At 35.0% G+C, this 18,117-nt stretch overlaps 1 protein-coding gene across 1 annotated transcript; it reads left to right on the top strand.

Moving 5' to 3' along the window:
• Positions 1-276: 276 nt before the first annotated feature.
• LOC145331281 (uncharacterized) lies at positions 277-16,641 on the top strand. Its single transcript, XM_080175902.1, has 17 exons — positions 277-390; positions 1,233-1,298; positions 1,956-2,044; positions 3,141-3,261; positions 3,564-3,640; positions 4,279-4,387; positions 4,715-4,769; positions 5,656-5,764; positions 5,882-5,969; positions 6,442-6,559; positions 7,094-7,235; positions 8,847-8,977; positions 9,737-9,876; positions 10,632-10,838; positions 14,118-14,408; positions 14,860-14,999; positions 15,280-16,641. Exons 1-17 carry the CDS (start codon positions 343-345, stop codon positions 15,650-15,652), a joined length of 2,304 nt encoding a protein of 767 aa, XP_080032028.1. The 5' UTR covers positions 277-342; the 3' UTR covers positions 15,653-16,641.
• The last annotated feature ends 1,476 nt before the right edge of the window (positions 16,642-18,117 follow it).

Raw genomic sequence — 18,117 nt, 5'->3', positions numbered from 1 at the left:
AACTACATATTATATTTTTGTGATTAAATAACAAAATTATGTAACTAAGTTTTGCCAGATTTTTTTGCTGGAAGTCAAAACAAGGATGATAGTATGCATAAAAGTAAAGCTCAACAAACATTATCATTGTCTGTAAGTTTGTTTATTGCAGGAAAGACAATGGACAGACACTCCCAACGATGATAAACAAATTTACCCTTTCTGAAGATTAAATTTATAATTAAAAACGTTAGGACACTGTTTGGTTGTGTGTTTGTTATCTGCGGCGCATATTGTGGACATAATTTTCCTCGTTAATTATAGACTTATTTATATTTTTCAGATAAAAATTGGAGATTTAAAATGAATGATTTATTCAGGCTCTCCTACATAGTGGAGCCTATTGAAAAGGTAAATTTACAAAATAATAGTAATCCTTATGTAAAAGTAACAGGATGTTTATCTGGTTGCCTGTCTGTACCAAATCTCTAATCGCTGAACTTATATGGTTCTCCTTTAAAAATGTAGCTTTTCATAGTTCCTGGGAAGGTTTAAACATATTTTGGGGGTGGGTACCACCAACCACCGAAGAATAATCGCCAACAGAATAAATGACCCCCAAACAATTTTTTACTTTTTTTCTAAAGCTTAAAGGGGTCGACTTCCCCCCATTATCACCTCATGTATTGCTAGTGAATTGATAAAACTATTTGAGACAAATTTAGTTTTTTATTATTAATATAAATAAATCGCTTAATCATAAAGTAGAAAAGTAGCATAAATATTTTTCTCGTAATCATTCGAATCCGGTGGATAAGAACCGGTTCTCATCTATACGAAAAAACTATGTCTAGCATCGTATTGTATCAAGCTTTCTACGAATATAAAAATGTACAATCATAAGATTAAAGCCAGTTTTTTAGCCCGTGCCTTCGGCACCTTGGGGCTAAATCTTATAATTGTACATTCTATATCCGCGAAAAGCTGTTTATAATACGAAGAGAGAAATAACTATTAAAGTATTTTAAAATTTAGGGAGAGGGGGTCCATATTCCGAACTTCAAGGTCTATATCTATTGTGTCCTGACACTGCGGGGCTACCCTGTAACCAAAATAACCTAACCTAACCTGACTTAAAGTAAAAAAAAAATTGGTAAAAATACTCCCCTTCCATTTTCTATGTAAGTCGGAAGGGTTTCTGTGCTTGATTATAACTTTAAGGGAAACCAACGGTTTATACTATCACTATTCAGGTGAAATTTCGGAAGGATGTGCAAGCGAAACAAAAATGCCAAGACAGAGACATTATCATGGGAAAGGTAAAAATATGAAAATTTCAGGGCGTTCAATAGTTATTTATCGCATCATATTATAGACAGCTTTCCTCGGATGTTAAAATGAAAAATTAAAAGATTAAAAACTGTTTTTTAGCCCCAGGTGGCTGAAATCCGTGTTAACAAAAAATGTATTAATTTCATATTTTTTATTTTAATATTCGTGTAAATTGACTGTAATACAATACCATACATAATTATTCAGTATGAATTAGAATCAGTTCTAATCCAACGGATGTAAATCAGTTTCAAAGCCATACTGGAAAATACCTTATCACTTAACTTTCCAGTAACCAGTCACGCGGGTTAATTTTAAGACTTTTGATAAAAACCTGAAATACTTTGGTGCATCATGTTAGTCATTTGTTAAATTCATGTATTTCATCAAATGATGATTATTTTTGTAGTTTCTTTTATTCTTTTTTCTTCATTATTTAAAAAATACTTTCAAAGCCGACATATTTCCCTTGGTCGATATCTCTTGAAAAGATGTAGGTGCCTTCCAATAAACTAAACCTTCTTTGGTTCTATAAGAAGCTTCACTGTAAAGTATACCATATGTAGTTGGCAAGAACACATACACAAACACTTACAGACAGACACACAAAATCCTGTTATGATTATATAAATTTTATTTTTCAGACAACAAACCCATCGGAACCTGTGTTTCCCCAACTACAAATCAACTCAGGATTACAAAATCTTCCACCAGATATGGTGCTCAGAGTCAGGTAAATATGGTGCTCAGATTAAAGTAAATATAGTGCTTGCTCAAAGTGCTCAGAGTCATGTAAATAAGGTACTCTGAGTCTGGTAAATATAGTACTTAGAGTCAGGTAAATATGGTGCTCAGAGTCAAGTAAATATGGTGCTCAGAGTCAGGTAAATATGGTGCTTAGAGCCAGGTAAATATGGCGCTCAGAGTCAGGTAAATATTGTGCTCAGAGTCAGGTAAATATGGCGCTCAGAGTCAGGTAAACATGGTGCTCATAGTCAAGTAAATATGGTGCTCAGAGTCAGGTAAATATGGTGCTCAGAGTCAGGTAAATATGGTGCTCAGAGTCAGGTAAATATGGTGCTCAGAGTCAGATAAATATTGTGCTAAGAGTAAGGTAAATATGGTGCTCATAGTCGGGTAAATATGTTGCTCAGAGTCAGGTAAATATGGTGATCATAGTCAGATAAATATGGTACTCAGAGTCAGGTGAATATGGCGCTCAGAGTCAGGTAAATATGGCGCTCACAGTCAGGTAAATATTGTGCTCAGAGTCAGATAAATATGGTGCTCAGAGTCAGGTAAATATGGCGCTCAGAGTCTGGTAAATATGGTGCTCAGAGTCAGGTAAATATGGTACTCAGAGTCAGGTAAATATGGTGCTCAGAGTCAGGTAAATATGGTGCTCAGAGTCAGGTAAATATGGTGCTCAGAGTCAGGTAAATATTGTGCTCACAGTCAGGTAAATATGGTGCTCAGAGTCAGATAAATATTGTGCTCAGAGTCAGGTAAATATAGCGCTCAGAGTCAGGTAAATATTGTGCTCAGAGTCATGTGAATATGGCGCTCAGAGTCAGGTAAATATTGTGCTCAGAGTCAGATAGATATTGTGCTCAGAGTTAGGTAAATATATTGCTCCGTGGTAAATACAGATTTTTTTGGAACAACATTACTATAATACTAAAGGATACATAATTTTTCAGTACACCTCAGTACCAGCTCTTATTATGTGGATATTAATCGGTTTCAAAGCAATTACAGATTATATATATGTAGATTATACTGGCCCTAATTGTGAAAAAAGCCCTACTCTACAAAAAAAAATAATTCAGTGCTGTATCTGAGAGAACAACTGTGGAAAATCTTGTGGAAAGTTTGGACAATCTGGAGCCACATTTTAATAAGATGTTACAGTGCAGAGAAACAAACAAATCAGACTGGCATATGTCAAAGGTGAAATTGCACATGTAGCTGCTCTACATATTAAATAATGATTCTTAGGACGAATAGACACAAGCTTCTGTATAATCAAGTCTTATAATTTAAACATGTCCATTAAAGAAATACTGCATTCTTGCTCTTTTAAACAAAAGTTATTTTAGACTAAATAAAATTCTATTTCTTCTATTACAGTCACTCTATGTTAATGTTAATGTTCGTTTGTAAGACTATCTGACTCCTTGAGCTTCGCAGACATAGGTGTTGTCATCCATTTTTATATTTTGCATATCTTTGATTACATTATTATTTTTTAGAAACTAGAACCAAACCAAAGAGAAATAGCACTGGAAGGCCTCTCTCTGGTCAAAGTAACCCGGGGAGAACAAAAAGGGGTGTGCCATTACTTCCACACTTATCAAATTTATTCCACAACATCCCGTATTTCAAAATATCATATTATCAAAGAATGGGATAGTGTATTTGCAAAAACTCTATTTAAGTGGAATAATAGCCATTTTGTTGTTTATTATTTGGCGTAAATTTGTTTTTTCTGTTGTTGCATAATCCTTTGCAACTAAATTTTTTTGCTTGCAAAAAGTTGTTGACAACGATGTCTAATTACATCCCTAAATTATTAAACCATAAGAAACAAATTTTACAACAGCACCTAACTGTCATGTTGATTTATTTGCTATTGTGTTTGTTTTCCAATATTTATCCCTTGAAGTTACAGTAGCATGGAAATTGTTGTCATGCCTTTGTCAATATAAAGTACTGCTGTTTATTACACTAGTCCCCAAAGTTTTGTGGAATTTTTTTAATTTGTATGGTTTGTTTCATTAAGTCGAGTATTCAAACGCTTCAATCACTAATTGTAATCTACAGAAGGGGTAATTTTGTGTATCATTGTACATCAATCTATTGGCCATTGTCTTATCCCTTTAGATCCCTCACTATTATGTATTATTATTCAAGTGTAAAAACATATTTGTATGCGGAAACAATGACACACCATAAAACTGCAACAGGAGTCCTTGAGAGAACCCTGAAAGAACGGGCGGAAGAGAGAGATGGGAAAAAAATAAATAAATGGGAAATTGACAGACTTTCCAACGTTGCGAGTGTGGCTTGCAGACAGGTACAAACAGGGAGAGAGGGAAAGGACAATGGACTGTAAAGAATCTTCCATACTATAATAACTTAGGGGAATAGTCCCTTTCGTGGCAACGCCCCTTAAGGGGCGATTCGTCGTATTTAAAATGGCTTTTTATAGGTTATTTTAGGTTAGGTTATATTGGGTTAGTTGATTGCCCCCACAGGGTTAGGCAATTGGCACCGCAGGGTTAGAGCCCCCCGCAGTGGCTAGAAATAGGCGAAAAGCTACTGTGAAAAAAAACGAAGAAACGCCCTTCAAGGAGTGTTGCCACGAAAGGGACTATACCCTAATTATCTAATATTCTTTTAGTTGTCAGATTCTGTGGTGAAACTATTTTTTGAGCTGTTGATATTAAAACAAGATGGTAAGAGTTAGTTTTGAATAAACAAGGATGACAACATACATAAAAGCGAAGCTTAAAAATCAGACGGAAGGACAAACGAACAATAACAATTGTAGAGTGCCATAACTTAATAAGCACACATTGATTTGTTACTTTTAACAAAATTTTATATAAATTTGTTGCAAAATTGCGTAAATACAGGATGCAGTGAAAGGCCATACTTTCATTTTTAAGATTTGAATATAATGATGCCTTGCTTTTAATATTGTAACTTGTTATTCTATAAATCATTATTCCAAAAATCAGATGAATAAGTTAATTATATCATACAAAATTGTGCTGTCGAAAAGTTAGAAATTAGCATGTTTTATTTGAAGGCATGGACTTTCTAGTAACGACTATAGAGTTTCTACTATTTTTAAATCGTTCCTAAATGTTAAAGGATTTATCATTTAAATCGATAGTACAATTCTCTTATGTATAAATTAACGAAAAGAGCTAACCATTGTGGAAGGGCCGACCCTGAGTATAGAAAGCTTTTAATAATACTACCACTAATAGCTTCGCCCCAAGCCTCACTGGGTTTCGCCTAATGGAAGTAGAGGTTATTTTTTTGATTTAAAATTTCATTTAGCATCTTTTTTTTTTTGACTATTTTGTCCTTCCAATGATTGAATGTTTTTGAAGTATTTAAGAAAAATATATCTAATCCGCTATATTTTCATGTTGCCAGAAGACGAAGAGAGTCCCTAAAAAAATCAGCATGTTACGTCATAAAAACGAGGGATTATCCATCTCTTATTTATGGGTTTTCTTTCCCACTCCTCCTCTCCTCATCCCTCATTTTTATGACGTCAATGAGGGACTTTCTTCGTCTTCATGTTGCCATGCTTGTATTTTATATCAGGAAGCAAACAGTGTGTGTCGTGGTTGCTGAGTAACCCAATAAAAGATCTGGGTAGTGACGGAGGATCAATAGACGTTTCTCTCATCAGCATTCAATCTGCTCCGGTCAGGTATAATGAATTGTCTTATTCAAGGACAGCCAATCTTTTTATTTTGAAGGGGATATAAAAGTCTCAATAGGAGGGTAATCCCTGGAAACCCTACTGGAAATTTTTATTCTTTTTCAGTGGAGGCGAAATGATGATGTGTTTTCTTGCTGGTCCAGAAATGAAGTTTCCACAAAACAGCTTTGAACTCCAAGTTGAATTTTTTGAGGTAAAAATTGATCCTGTGGTCGCAATCGTTTTAGATTTAGTTACTTGTGTTTTCTAAATAAAATTTTACTTAGAACTAAACAAGGATCTAAAGGATCAGAGGTGCAGGCAGCAAAATTGTGTTATAGCTTTAGAAATTCTTTATCCAATGGGGACACTAGTCACAAATTGCCTTTATATTTGCTTATGATTCCTCCAAGGGACGTCCAAGCTTTTTATTTCGAGGTGGGTAAAATTAGGAGTTTCAAAGGGTTGAGGGAGGTAGTCTAATGTATTTTAAAATTTTAAGTGGGTAAAATGAGGTGTTTTAAAGTTTGAGGGGGGTAAACACCTCTTTACCTTTGGACGTCCATAGGATTTCCCCCTTCCCCCAGGGAAAAAGTCTTAAAAGAAGCCCGAAAGGTTAGGGTTAATTGTGTTCAACTGTTCTACTGAAAACCCATAACAACCGAATCATAACATAATTTTTGCAGGTTGATGACGAAGAAAGAAAAGTTTGGAATTCCCAGCACACAATCACCAGCAATCAGCTTCACAAAGTTGGACAATCTGTTGCAGGATTCTGGTTCCATGTACCCAAATATGATAAAGGTATTTTGCTAAGCTTCGAATTTCCTACTTACAAATTTTAATCATTGTTTTTTAATCATACCTCCAAAAAATCTAGAAAAAATTAGCTCTACCTACAGATAGAGAGAGGGAAGCAAAGCTTTATTGAACATTCATTCACAACATTAGACAAACAGTTTCAGGATTTAAGATACGCGTTTAAGGTTTACTACTTAAAGATGTACCATTTTTTTTTTTAATTTAAATTTAAGGTGGAGGGGGTAGTTTTTACTCAACTCCTGGAGGGGTGTCCTAGCTTTGCAGGGCTACGATGGGCCCTATATAACATAACCTAACACAAACACAGGAAAATTAGCTCCCTAATTTTAAATTTTCAAACTAGGGGGGGGATTTATTATTGTTGCCAACAAGCGAAATAAATCTAAAATTATGTTTGGGGGGCAGATAAAAAGGTCGTCAATTTTACTAAGCCCAACGACAGCTGAACATTACGTATAGATTTTGTGATTTTTCGAATTAATTTCGTTGTTGGTATAAGCTGGTTGTTAATTGTAGGTCTACGTGGCAAGGTGGCTCAGATACAAGAGGAGACCTCCAACACTTACTTCATGGTGAAGAAGGTCTCGAAAAAGGGCCATAAAGTCAACGCTCAAAGCAATAGGCTCCAGTTCACCTATACACCATTGGAACCTTCAAGGTGAGTAACATAAAAATCCTTTGTTTCTTTTTAACAAACTATCGACTTCGCCCCTTGCCTCTAGGGGCTTTGCCCAGAAGGTTTGGTCAACCTAATTTTTCGTATTTTAGATTTAAATTTTTTTTTCATTTTTTGAGGGGCGGGTTGGAAGTATCCCACCCCCCAAGAAAATAGCTTAAAACTATCACAGGACCAGTGGTTATGTTTTCTGAGCCTAATCTGTTCAGTGGTTACTGAGATCTTAAGCTTCAGACTGACGGATATTCGGACAGACAAACAGACAGACAGACAGACGAACAGACAGACAGACAGATAGACAGATAGACAGATAGACAGATAGACAGATAGACAGATAGACAGATAGACAGATAGACAGATAGACAGACAGACAGATAGACAGATAGACAGACAGACAGACATACAGATAGACAGACAGACAGACAGACAGACAGATAGACGGATAGACAGATAGACAGACAGACGAACAGACAGATAGACAGACGAACAGACAAACAGACAGACAAACTAACAAACAGACTGACGAACAGACAGACAGACAGACAGACAGACAGACAGACAGACAGACAGACAGACAGACAGACAGATAGACAGACAGACATACGAACAGACAGATAGACAGACAGACAGACGAACAGACAGATAGATAGACAGACGAACAGACAGATAGATAGACAGACAGACATATGAACAGACAGACAGTTAGACAGACATACATCGTTCTACTTATTATTATGTATCATAGATAATTTGTTTTCTGATAAAAATAGCTGTACTAATTTTTTTTTTTAATAAGATTATTTTAGTTATGGTTCAATATTTAATTTTTTTTATTGTATCTTGTTATTACCGTTTAAGGTCTTTTTAAAATATTACAATTGACAGTTAGGGGCATTGACGTCCAAGGGCAAAAAAAAATTTTGCGCGCTTCGCGCATATTTTTTATAATACATATTTAAGAAAAATTAAATCACCCCCCCCCCCCCAAACATTTTACCCCGGGGGTAAATTTGGGGGGGGGGTAAACAAAATTTACCCCTGCCAACAGATTTCAGGGGGGGATAATTACCACCCCCAAGCAAATTTTACCCCCGGGGTAAAAATTTTTGGGGGTTAAAAAAATTCGCGGTGCGCCATTTTAACCCCCCCCCCCAAAAAAAAAACGAATTATCCCCCCTTAAAACCCCCCCCCCCAAAAAAAAAGAACACAGTAATAGTGTCTGACTGATTATGACGTAACAAAAAAAAATTAGCCAATGAGAGGCCGTTATTGACCAATGGTAAAATTTATAGTGGCCTCTCATTGGCTATTTTTTTTTGTTATGTCATAATCAGTCAGACACTATTACTGTGTTCAAAAAAAAGCTTGGACGCCCCTGGTTAGGAGCACTTAAAGAGAAGATTCGTTCAATCAAAGGTTGATTGTCTGTTAGGTGTTAGTTTACCTAACAAGCTTAGAATTGGGCTGGAAATAGTTTAATGCTATCAAACTATAAGTTCAAATGCGTTTCATTAGACTCTAACTTCTTTTTACAAACGATTTTCTTTACTGAAACAGACTTTACTCTTCTTTTTAAAAAATCTTATGTTTAGGTTAAAACGGAAAGCGCTAGATGATCTGTTCCCTCAGAATGAATACGATCCGTACATGCCCTTTAATCCGAGGCTTGAACCTGCAGCTCTGGCTCAACCTGTTCCACTACCTAACATACCTACAACCATAGGCATAGAAAGATATAGATAAATGGATAGGTAGCTCAATATATTCTCTCACAGCTATGCAAAATAATTTTTTTATATCAAGATTTTTCAGGATTTAGGATAGGTTTTTATTTATTTTATTAAACCTATTTATATGTTATATGTATATATCCAATATAATTATCTTATTAAATTCGATGTAGCTAGAAACCTTATGAAATTTATTTGAATATGTTTGTCCTAAACTGGCATTTTCAGCTTATGCAACGGCCAACCCAGGTTATGAAAGTACCAAACTATGCATAAAACAAAAATAAAATATATAGCTACAACTACGGCATAGAATAATTTAGACTTTTGGATAGGTAGCTCATACAAAAGTTGTGCAAAGTCTACCAAGGAAACAAAATAATCAACACGTTTTTAAAAAAAACAACGTTCTGACTAATAAAGCATGTCAAAAATTGTACCTTATTGTTAAAAGAATTATTATTATTAGAAGTTTTCAAATAAAGGATAAATCATTACTTGGATCTTACAACCGATATTCATGTTGTCAAATAAAGTAAAACACGCAGCGGGCTAAAATAACGATTTCATCATTCTATCCCATAAACACCATCCCCACCTCTCCTACTGGATGAACGAACTGACCAATAAACGGGTATCATATTTGCAAGCTAAATTTTTCATCTGTCATAATATCCACGTGTATTCTACATTAAAAACGATATCTATGCTTGACATGTTGCACGTTTTCTATAATTTTCTATGACCGTCAGGCCCAGATAATAAAGTAATAGAAGAAGTACTAGAAAATTCCACAGTGTTAAGTGATATAATTGATACTATAATCAAATCTCCTGAACGCAATGTTGAATTGCCGCTCTTTGAATCTGAAGCAAATGACCAACAAATACAGGTAAGAAGTAGAGTAGTTGCGCTAATTTTTTAGATGCGTTAAAGTCAAGTAGTAGATAGTAGAGTAGCTGCGACAATTTTGCGTAGCATCTGTATATCCGCTTCATTCTATTGATCGGCGATAGAAAATTGCAGAAAATGATTTGTATACGATCAGAGGTGGATTATTAAAAAAAAATAAGGTCGCTGCTCGCTGAAGAGGCAAAAGTGTTGCTGTAAAAAATCCACCAAAATCACAATAAAATCCACAAAAAAAAAAATCTTATGTTAATAACCCTTTTATGATTTTATTTAATATTTAAAGATTTTTTTAGCGATTTTGGAGGATTTTTTACCAAAATAATTTTGCCTCACCAGCGAGCAGCGAACATAATTTTTTTTAAAGAAACCACCTCAGTTTTATCAAATTAATCGTAATCTCATGCTTAAATTAGGTTTGGTTAGGAACAGGTTAGAAAAGCCAGTATAAAATTCACAACATATTTTCTAAATATTTCATAAGATTTTCTTTTTTTACTGAGCTGGATCTTTAAATGTGTAGCCGTTGCCGTAGTCGTGGTCAGAGGTACAGCCACTAACCTTATAGCGATCTTTAAATCAAATTAACCACGCGTAGCCGTTGCCACAAAAAAAAAACAATCTTTAAATCATATTGGCAATGCGTATATGTATTACAATTTATCGTTGTTGCTGAAATCTGCGCTACATTTGAAAAAATGTAATTATCCAGTTAGGATAAAATTATAAAATATTAAGGTAACCGTCACCGAGGTTGATCATCCCGACCTGCTCCGGTCATCTCCAGGTTTTAACCTGCAATCCCCGAGCAGCCTGCAGATGCCAAGCATCTCCAGTCCCCAGATGTATGGCAGCTCCCCTGGCCCTAGCAATCCGTTCTCTCCGCAGGGCAATGTAAACTATAGTTATGGTAATACGTCGCCTGTGCCACAAAATTTTGGGCAGGTAAGAATTGTTTTGTTATTTTAGCGTAACTACTCTATAATAGACGTATGTTTGTACACCCCCCCCCCCCCCCAAAAAAAAGAAAAAGATTACTAATTGTATAAGTATAGATGTATAACCTATACAACTACCTATTTCCAGCGTTTGGGACCTTTTTCGTCTGCTAGCAAATAGCTTTCTTCTTTTTGTACCGACTTGGCTGTGTTGATATCAAACGCATTTGGCTGATATTCAAAGTTCCAATTGAAAGGATCCCTACCCCGTGGACATCAAGGTTATTTAAGCCCTATCCCATTTTTTAAGGTTTAATGTTAATTAGATAATGTTGAAAGAATTGCCAAAAATTAAATTATTGATTTTTTAACAAGAAAAATCTCAGTAATAAACGGGAAATGGCAATGGTACCCAAAATATTGGTTTTGGTACTCAATGTTTTATCTCTAAAAAGAATTATTGTATTATTGTAGCTACTAAATAACTATTTATTTGCAATTTTACATCAGATCAAATGACTGTCCAAAACCTAAATCTCAAAAAACGCGCGGCTAGAGCTAACTACACATGAAAGAACAAACTTCTTTGTAGAAAATATATTTCGCTTTATTCAAGCCTTCTCAATTCTATAAAATAATAACCATATTTGCAAAAATTCTTAAGAAAACAACAAGCTTCATACTAGTTAAAATTAATATAAGTTTAACAAAAAACAAGTTAAAAATATTAAGTACTTTGAAAAAAAGAATTTTTAAAACAAAATAAAATCCAAATCTTTTTACTTTGAAATATGGTGTACCTAATTGTTTGAGAGTTTATGTACAACTGAATTATTTATTGTAAAGGAAGGGGGGGGGGAGGGTTAGCAGATGAAAATTGGCGGTCAAACTTTTCAACAGTGGTAAGAATTTATACAACAACAAGGAAGAAAATATTCAAAAGTTTGGTTGGGTTAGCATTTTTAAAAAAATATTGCAATTTGCAAGTCAAATAGGTATAAATTATGTTACAAGAAAAAACAACATGTATTAGCATAATTTACTTTCATTAACAAAAATATATAACAATAACAATAATTTTAAATTTTTCTGTTCAGCCCCAGGTGCTTTGTTTCAAATTTATTGATGAAGAAGGATTCTCGACATTTTCTGTACATGGCTGACTCCTGCCTGCAATTTTCTATAACAGATACTTTCATGTTGGCAACACTGTGTCCAGGAAGATTAAAATGTTCCCCAACTGCAGTTTTATTCAAGTTTTCATTTTGAGATCTGACACAATCTAAATGTTGTTTGAATCTTTCTTTAAGCTGTTTCCCCGTTTCTCCTACATACTGTGTGTATTTGCATTCTCTCCTATCACATGTTATAACATAAACGAGATTTTTTGTAGAGCAGTTGACTGGTGTAGAAATAGGTACCTTAAAATTATTTGCTGAGCTGTAGACAACTTTGGCTTCACGGACATGAGGGCAGGAGGGACAGTGAGGTAGGTTACATCTCTTCATACCTTTGACACTTCTTTTTTCACGTTCAGGTAGCTTTGATTTCACCAATATTTCCCGGAGAGAGCTGTGTTTAGGCTGACGATATGCAACTAAAGGTGGTTCTGGAAATATCTTTTTCAGTCTCTCATCTTTTACCATTATTTTCCAACCTTGTTTTAGGATTGTGCTGATTGAAGGTAGAGCTGGATGGAAAGTAATAACAAATGGTATTCTCTTGGTTGATACTTTAACTTTCTTTTCCAGGGCCGCATTTCTATCAATATTTAGAGCCTTGGCAATAGCACCATTGATTATCTGTAGGTTGTAGTTTCTAGAAAGAAGCAGTTGTTTAAGTTCATCTAGTCGTTGGATTAGTGTGTTTTTTTCAGAACATATTCTTACTAATCTGTAACATAAGCTGAAAGGAATATTTTTGGTAATGTGTGCAGGATGTGCTGATGTTGGCAACAGGTACTGGCAACGGTCTGTAGGTTTTTTTTATAGATATCTGTGACCAAGGTTTTGTTTTTGATGGTAACTAATGTGTCCAGGAAAGGTATGGATCGGCTAAAGTGGCAGAAGCAGTCATGTTCAAATCCAGCAGGATAGGTACAAGGGAAAGGACAGGTGAACGAACTTGTAAATTTAATTTGGGGTGGAGTGTATTGACCAATTCTAAAAACATTTGTAGATTCTCCACACTGCCCCTCCAGATCATAAACAGGTCATCCAAGAATCTTTTCAGCAAAATTAGGGGATTTCTGCCAGCTGCCACTTGCCTTGCTAGATTTTTTATCTTGACATCTATACTATGCATCATTATTGTTGCATAGTTTGGAGCACAAGCTGTGCCCATGGCCTAAAGTTCTTTAAGATTATACTAGCGGCTTCACTATTTTAGTTTTTCTTTAAATGAAAAAAAAATTAGTTGGGGGGTTAATATTTTTCTAGGTGCGATTTCTCTTAGGGTGGTGGTGGTACCTTCCCCCGAAATAGTTATAAACCTTTCCGGGACCAATAAGAAGCTACCCTGGGTTGGAGAACCCGATCGGTTCAGCGGTTGGCGAGATCCTTCGGTACAAACAAACAGACAGACAGACAGACATCGTTCTACTTTGTATTATAGACTAGCGGCTGCGCCCCTAGCATCTAGGGGCTTTATATTCAAAGGGATATGGAAGGGCAAAAATAGCCTAAAACCACCTCAGGACCTTTAAGAAGATTCACTGTAAATGAGAACCATATCAGTTTAGTGGTTAGAAAGATCCTTGGCTACAGACTGAAAAAAGCTTACTACTTAATATAATAGGATATACAGTCTCTACCCAGTATACCATACGGTTTCTAATATTTTATAATGGGCTGGTAGCCACGCGGCGGAACAGCAAAAGCCTCAAATTTAAATAGACGGAAAGCCATATCATGAACAAGATTAGACATCCAGAGCTGGATCTTTAAATCGTTTAGTGGTGCGCTGAATTGGGGCGATCCAGTTCGGCGCACCTAGATATTATAAGATTTCAATCTTTAGATCAAAATGGAATGGGCGAATCAGCACGCCCAGCGGCGCGGTACTGGCGCGGCAATGGCACTCAACGAGTGGCATTGCCGCGACAAACCGGGGTGATCTGGATAACCCCGATCTGGTGCACCACTAAAACGATTTAAAGATCCAGCTCAGTTGATTTTTTATATTGCAAACGTCTGTTTCCCCAAGACACCAAGACGGTTGCTGAGCCCTAAGTACAATATAGCTTATTATTGCTGCGCTGCTTTGTACAAAATTATCCTTATTTTAGGCAAACTATGGTATAACTTCCCCAATGTCCCGTCCAGGCTCAGTATCACCAAACTTCCAGCAACAAGGAACATCCACTACATATGTGCATCAAAACGTAACATCACCACAACAAAGTTATGGTTCAATGTTATCCCCCCCACCTCCTCATAGCTTCCAACAGAACCAACAACTACAATCCAATAATTCATCGAGCTTCGCTGAACAAGAAAGGTCTCGTTCTCGTTCTGGTGGCGGGCAGCAGCTGCGTGTTCAGCTGTATCCGCGCAGACAACGGTCTGAAGACCCTCAGGTAAAAATAAATAAGAACATTACAGATGCAAATTGTCAACATATTTTACGTCTTGTGGTTGCTGCGATTTCGTTTGATTTTCTAAGAAATTTATGTATATATGCTACTGTTATAACAACTAGCGGCTGCGCCCCTAGCATCTAGGTGCTCTATATTCAAAGGGATATGGAAGGGCAAAAATAGCCTAAAACCACCTCAGGACCGTTAAGAAGCTTCAATGTAAGGAGAACCATATCAGTTCAGTGGTTAGCGAGATCCTTCGCTACAGACAGAAAAAAGCTTACTACTTTATATAATTGGATAACAATGATAGGGAAGTGCCTTGGCTCATAAACAGTCGTAACTTGTCTCTATGCAAATATTTGACTTTCAAACTAAAATAGAATAACATAAGGTTGAAACTTCAATCGCTCGCCACTTGCGTCTCATATCATTATGCTTCTTATTCTAGGTTCAGAAGGAGCTGGAAGCTTCCGACATCCTGGGACTATCGCCGCAACCACAAAGCTTTCTGCTCAACAATGACCCAATGTTTTCGCCGCAGCCAAACAGCCAGTACAATAATCAAACTAATTGGAGAAATTCTAATGGGTAAGTTAAAGCAATTTTACTCTAACCTCAAGTGGAAAACATTACAGTAAAACAATAGAGGATATGGGTTAAATACCTGTTTGTCCCCACCCCGTGGACACTCTGCCAATAGCATCGTAAATATTAACAAAGCAAAGTCGCTACAACAGAGCAGAAAGCAATTTAATAGCAGACGAAAAAGGTCCTCAAGACGGGGGCCAGGTAGTTGTCTGGAATAAAAGTCTATAACCAAAAAACGTATTTTACATCAATTGCAGTTATTTTTTATTTTTTGTTTTAGGGGATTTTTCTTGTCCGATGGAAACGATGTAATACAAGTTGACTCTGCAAGTAAACCAAGCAAAAACAAGTCAAAACTTCCTGATGATTCTGGCAAAGACAACTTAAAAGCTGCTGTGAAAAGTGACGATAAAACAGTCAGTGAATCAGGCAAAGACAAATCAAATCTTTCTGAAGATAATCCAGTCATTAATGTTGAAATTGTTGAAGATACTAACAAAGAGTCACTTGACTCTCTTACAGACGAGTTAAAAAATATGAAAGTTGAAACTGCAGTGAAAAAAGACTCCTCCAAGACAGATGTTAATAAAGCTAAAGCAAGTCTTGATGAAGTTACGGATAACATTGATAATATAAAATTGGAGCCAAAATAATCTAATCCAATGACAGAAAGTATAAGCATTGAATTATCTGAATTACTTCTTCTTTCAAAGAATTTAATTTTTCCTTTTGTGTATGGGGGGCGGGGAAAGTTGTGATTTCAAACTGAAATCATGTTTATACTCCTCTGTTTTGAAGTTTTAAATTGTTTTATATAAACTGCTTCAATTCACACACAAATACATATATGTACTAATTTATGCACATATTTTTACTGTTATATGCCCATATTTTATGTAATTTTGTTTATAATAACTTTCATATTTTATAATTACTTTGTGACCTGCACGAAACTTAAAACCAGTTTTTAATGTGATATCATTTTATATGTTTTATATTTGTTTTCATTTGTGCTCATTTAATCCTAGTGGTAGGATGTTTTTTTGTATCTCTTAATGTTTTTTATACGATCTTGCAAACCATCGAACCGATTTGGTTTTCTTTCTAGTGGAGCTTTGCAGTGAGGGAGGGGATAATGGGCTGTTTATTACGCTAATCCCCAAAGTTTTTAATATTTTTTTCTTATTCGTTGGCTTAACAACATTGGGAACTTTTTATGAATTTTGATTATGAAATTGGTTGATTCATAAAATTGAGTGTTCAAACGTTTCAACCAATAATTGTAATCTGCAGAAGAGAGAATTTTGTTTATCATCATTATGGATTTACATTAATCTATCGGCTATTGTCTTATCCCTTTATAGATCCCTCACTAGTTTGTATTATTATGCAAATGTAAAAATTGTGTATGTTAGAAACTGAAAATTCATAAGTTGGGGAGGGGAGGAGGTTTGATATTGTCACTCCAACCTTCCCTTTAAAGACGTTAATATATTATTACATGAAATATTATGCTAAAAATTGCTCAATTATAAAACTTGTTCAAAACTTATATATCAAAATTGACAAATCTTCCTGTAAATATGTATATGTATACTTCTATCAAAAGTAACAAATTGTCAAAAATAAATACTTTTATTCATGTAATTGTGTTTTTTATTAAAAATTAAATCACGGGAGGAACATTGAATTGTAAAATTTAAGTAAATTCCCACTCTCATTTAAGGCCTTAAAAATCTTGATGATTATACTAAATTTTATTTTTGTTTTTCAATTTATTGTCCATACATAAAGATCCTTGTTAATTCAGACTAGCAAATAATTTATTTATTATAAGTTCTAAAATATCTGTATCTATCACAATAAGACATTCTTTAAATGTGTAATACAGTCATATAGAATTGCAGAATAGCTTTTCTTCAAAAAATAAAAAAGTTTTCATGTATTTATTTTCTCTATTGAATTTTTTTTATATCACAAGATACATTTTTTTCATTTAAAAATACATAGATTTTATTTTTTTTGAAGAATTAAAACATGTTTAGTAACTGAGCTACTTTATGACCAGGATCAAGACGTCCAAGCTTTTCATTATGAGGGGGTTAATATGAGGGTTTTCAAAGGTTTGAGGGGGTTGTTATAAGATTGGAAGGGGGGGGGGGGGCTAGACAACCCTTTTTACCTCCACTCTTGGACGTATATGATAAACTGCTAAATTTATTTATACGGATTTAGGAAAAATAACAGGGAGAAAGGGGACATTGGACTGATTAATACTTTAGTCTTTAATATTTCACTAGCGGCTATGCCCCTAAAAGCATCTAGGGGCACTTAAGGTAGGAGGGGGAAAAGTCGACCTCATCCCATTTTGAATTTGAGTTTCAAAAGAGTAAAAAATATTTTTTTGGGGGGAGGGGGGTGAAGACACCCTCCCCAAAAATAGTTTAAAACCTTCCCTGGACCTATAAGAAGCTTCACTGTAAAGGAGAACAATATCGGTTCAGCGGTTAGCGAGATCCTTCAGGACAGAAAAAACGCTTACTACTTTATATAATAGGATAATAAGGCTTTTTTAGTCGTTGGCTTAACAACTTTGAAGACTTGTAATGTATTTTTATTGGTTGGTTCTTTAAGTTGAGTGTCCTAACGTTTCAACCTCTAATTGTAATCCACATAAGGGGTAGTTTTGTGTATCATCTGAAATGGATATATAATTGTACATCAATTTATCGGCTTTGTTATATAGTAGCTATTCTACTTTTTAAATCTAACTTTATGTAAACTTTAGAATTTGAAGAAAACAAGGATGACAACATCCATAAAAGCGAAGCACTGAAACGGTAGGACAAACGGACATTAACACTTGTATAGTGTCTGAACTGAATAATCAGAATACAAATGTGTAAGAGTCGATGCAAAATTTTAAGTAAATTTGTTGAAAAACTGCTTTATACAGGATAATGTTTATGGACATACTTACATTTTTAGGACTTGATTATAGAGTTGCTTCGCTTATAACATTATACTTTGTTGTCCCAGGAATCAATATACAAAAAATCAGATCAATCGGATGATTAGATCAATAAAAATTTGTTGTTAAAAAAGTAAAAAAATCAAC

This window comes from Acartia tonsa, chromosome 1, assembly GCF_053477335.1.
Source record: "Acartia tonsa isolate MP-2025a chromosome 1, ASM5347733v1, whole genome shotgun sequence".
NCBI classification, from domain to species: Eukaryota; Metazoa; Arthropoda; class Copepoda; order Calanoida; family Acartiidae; genus Acartia; species Acartia tonsa.
The sequence above is the reverse complement of the archived record's forward strand: the minus strand, read 5'-3'. Positions and strand labels throughout refer to the sequence as shown.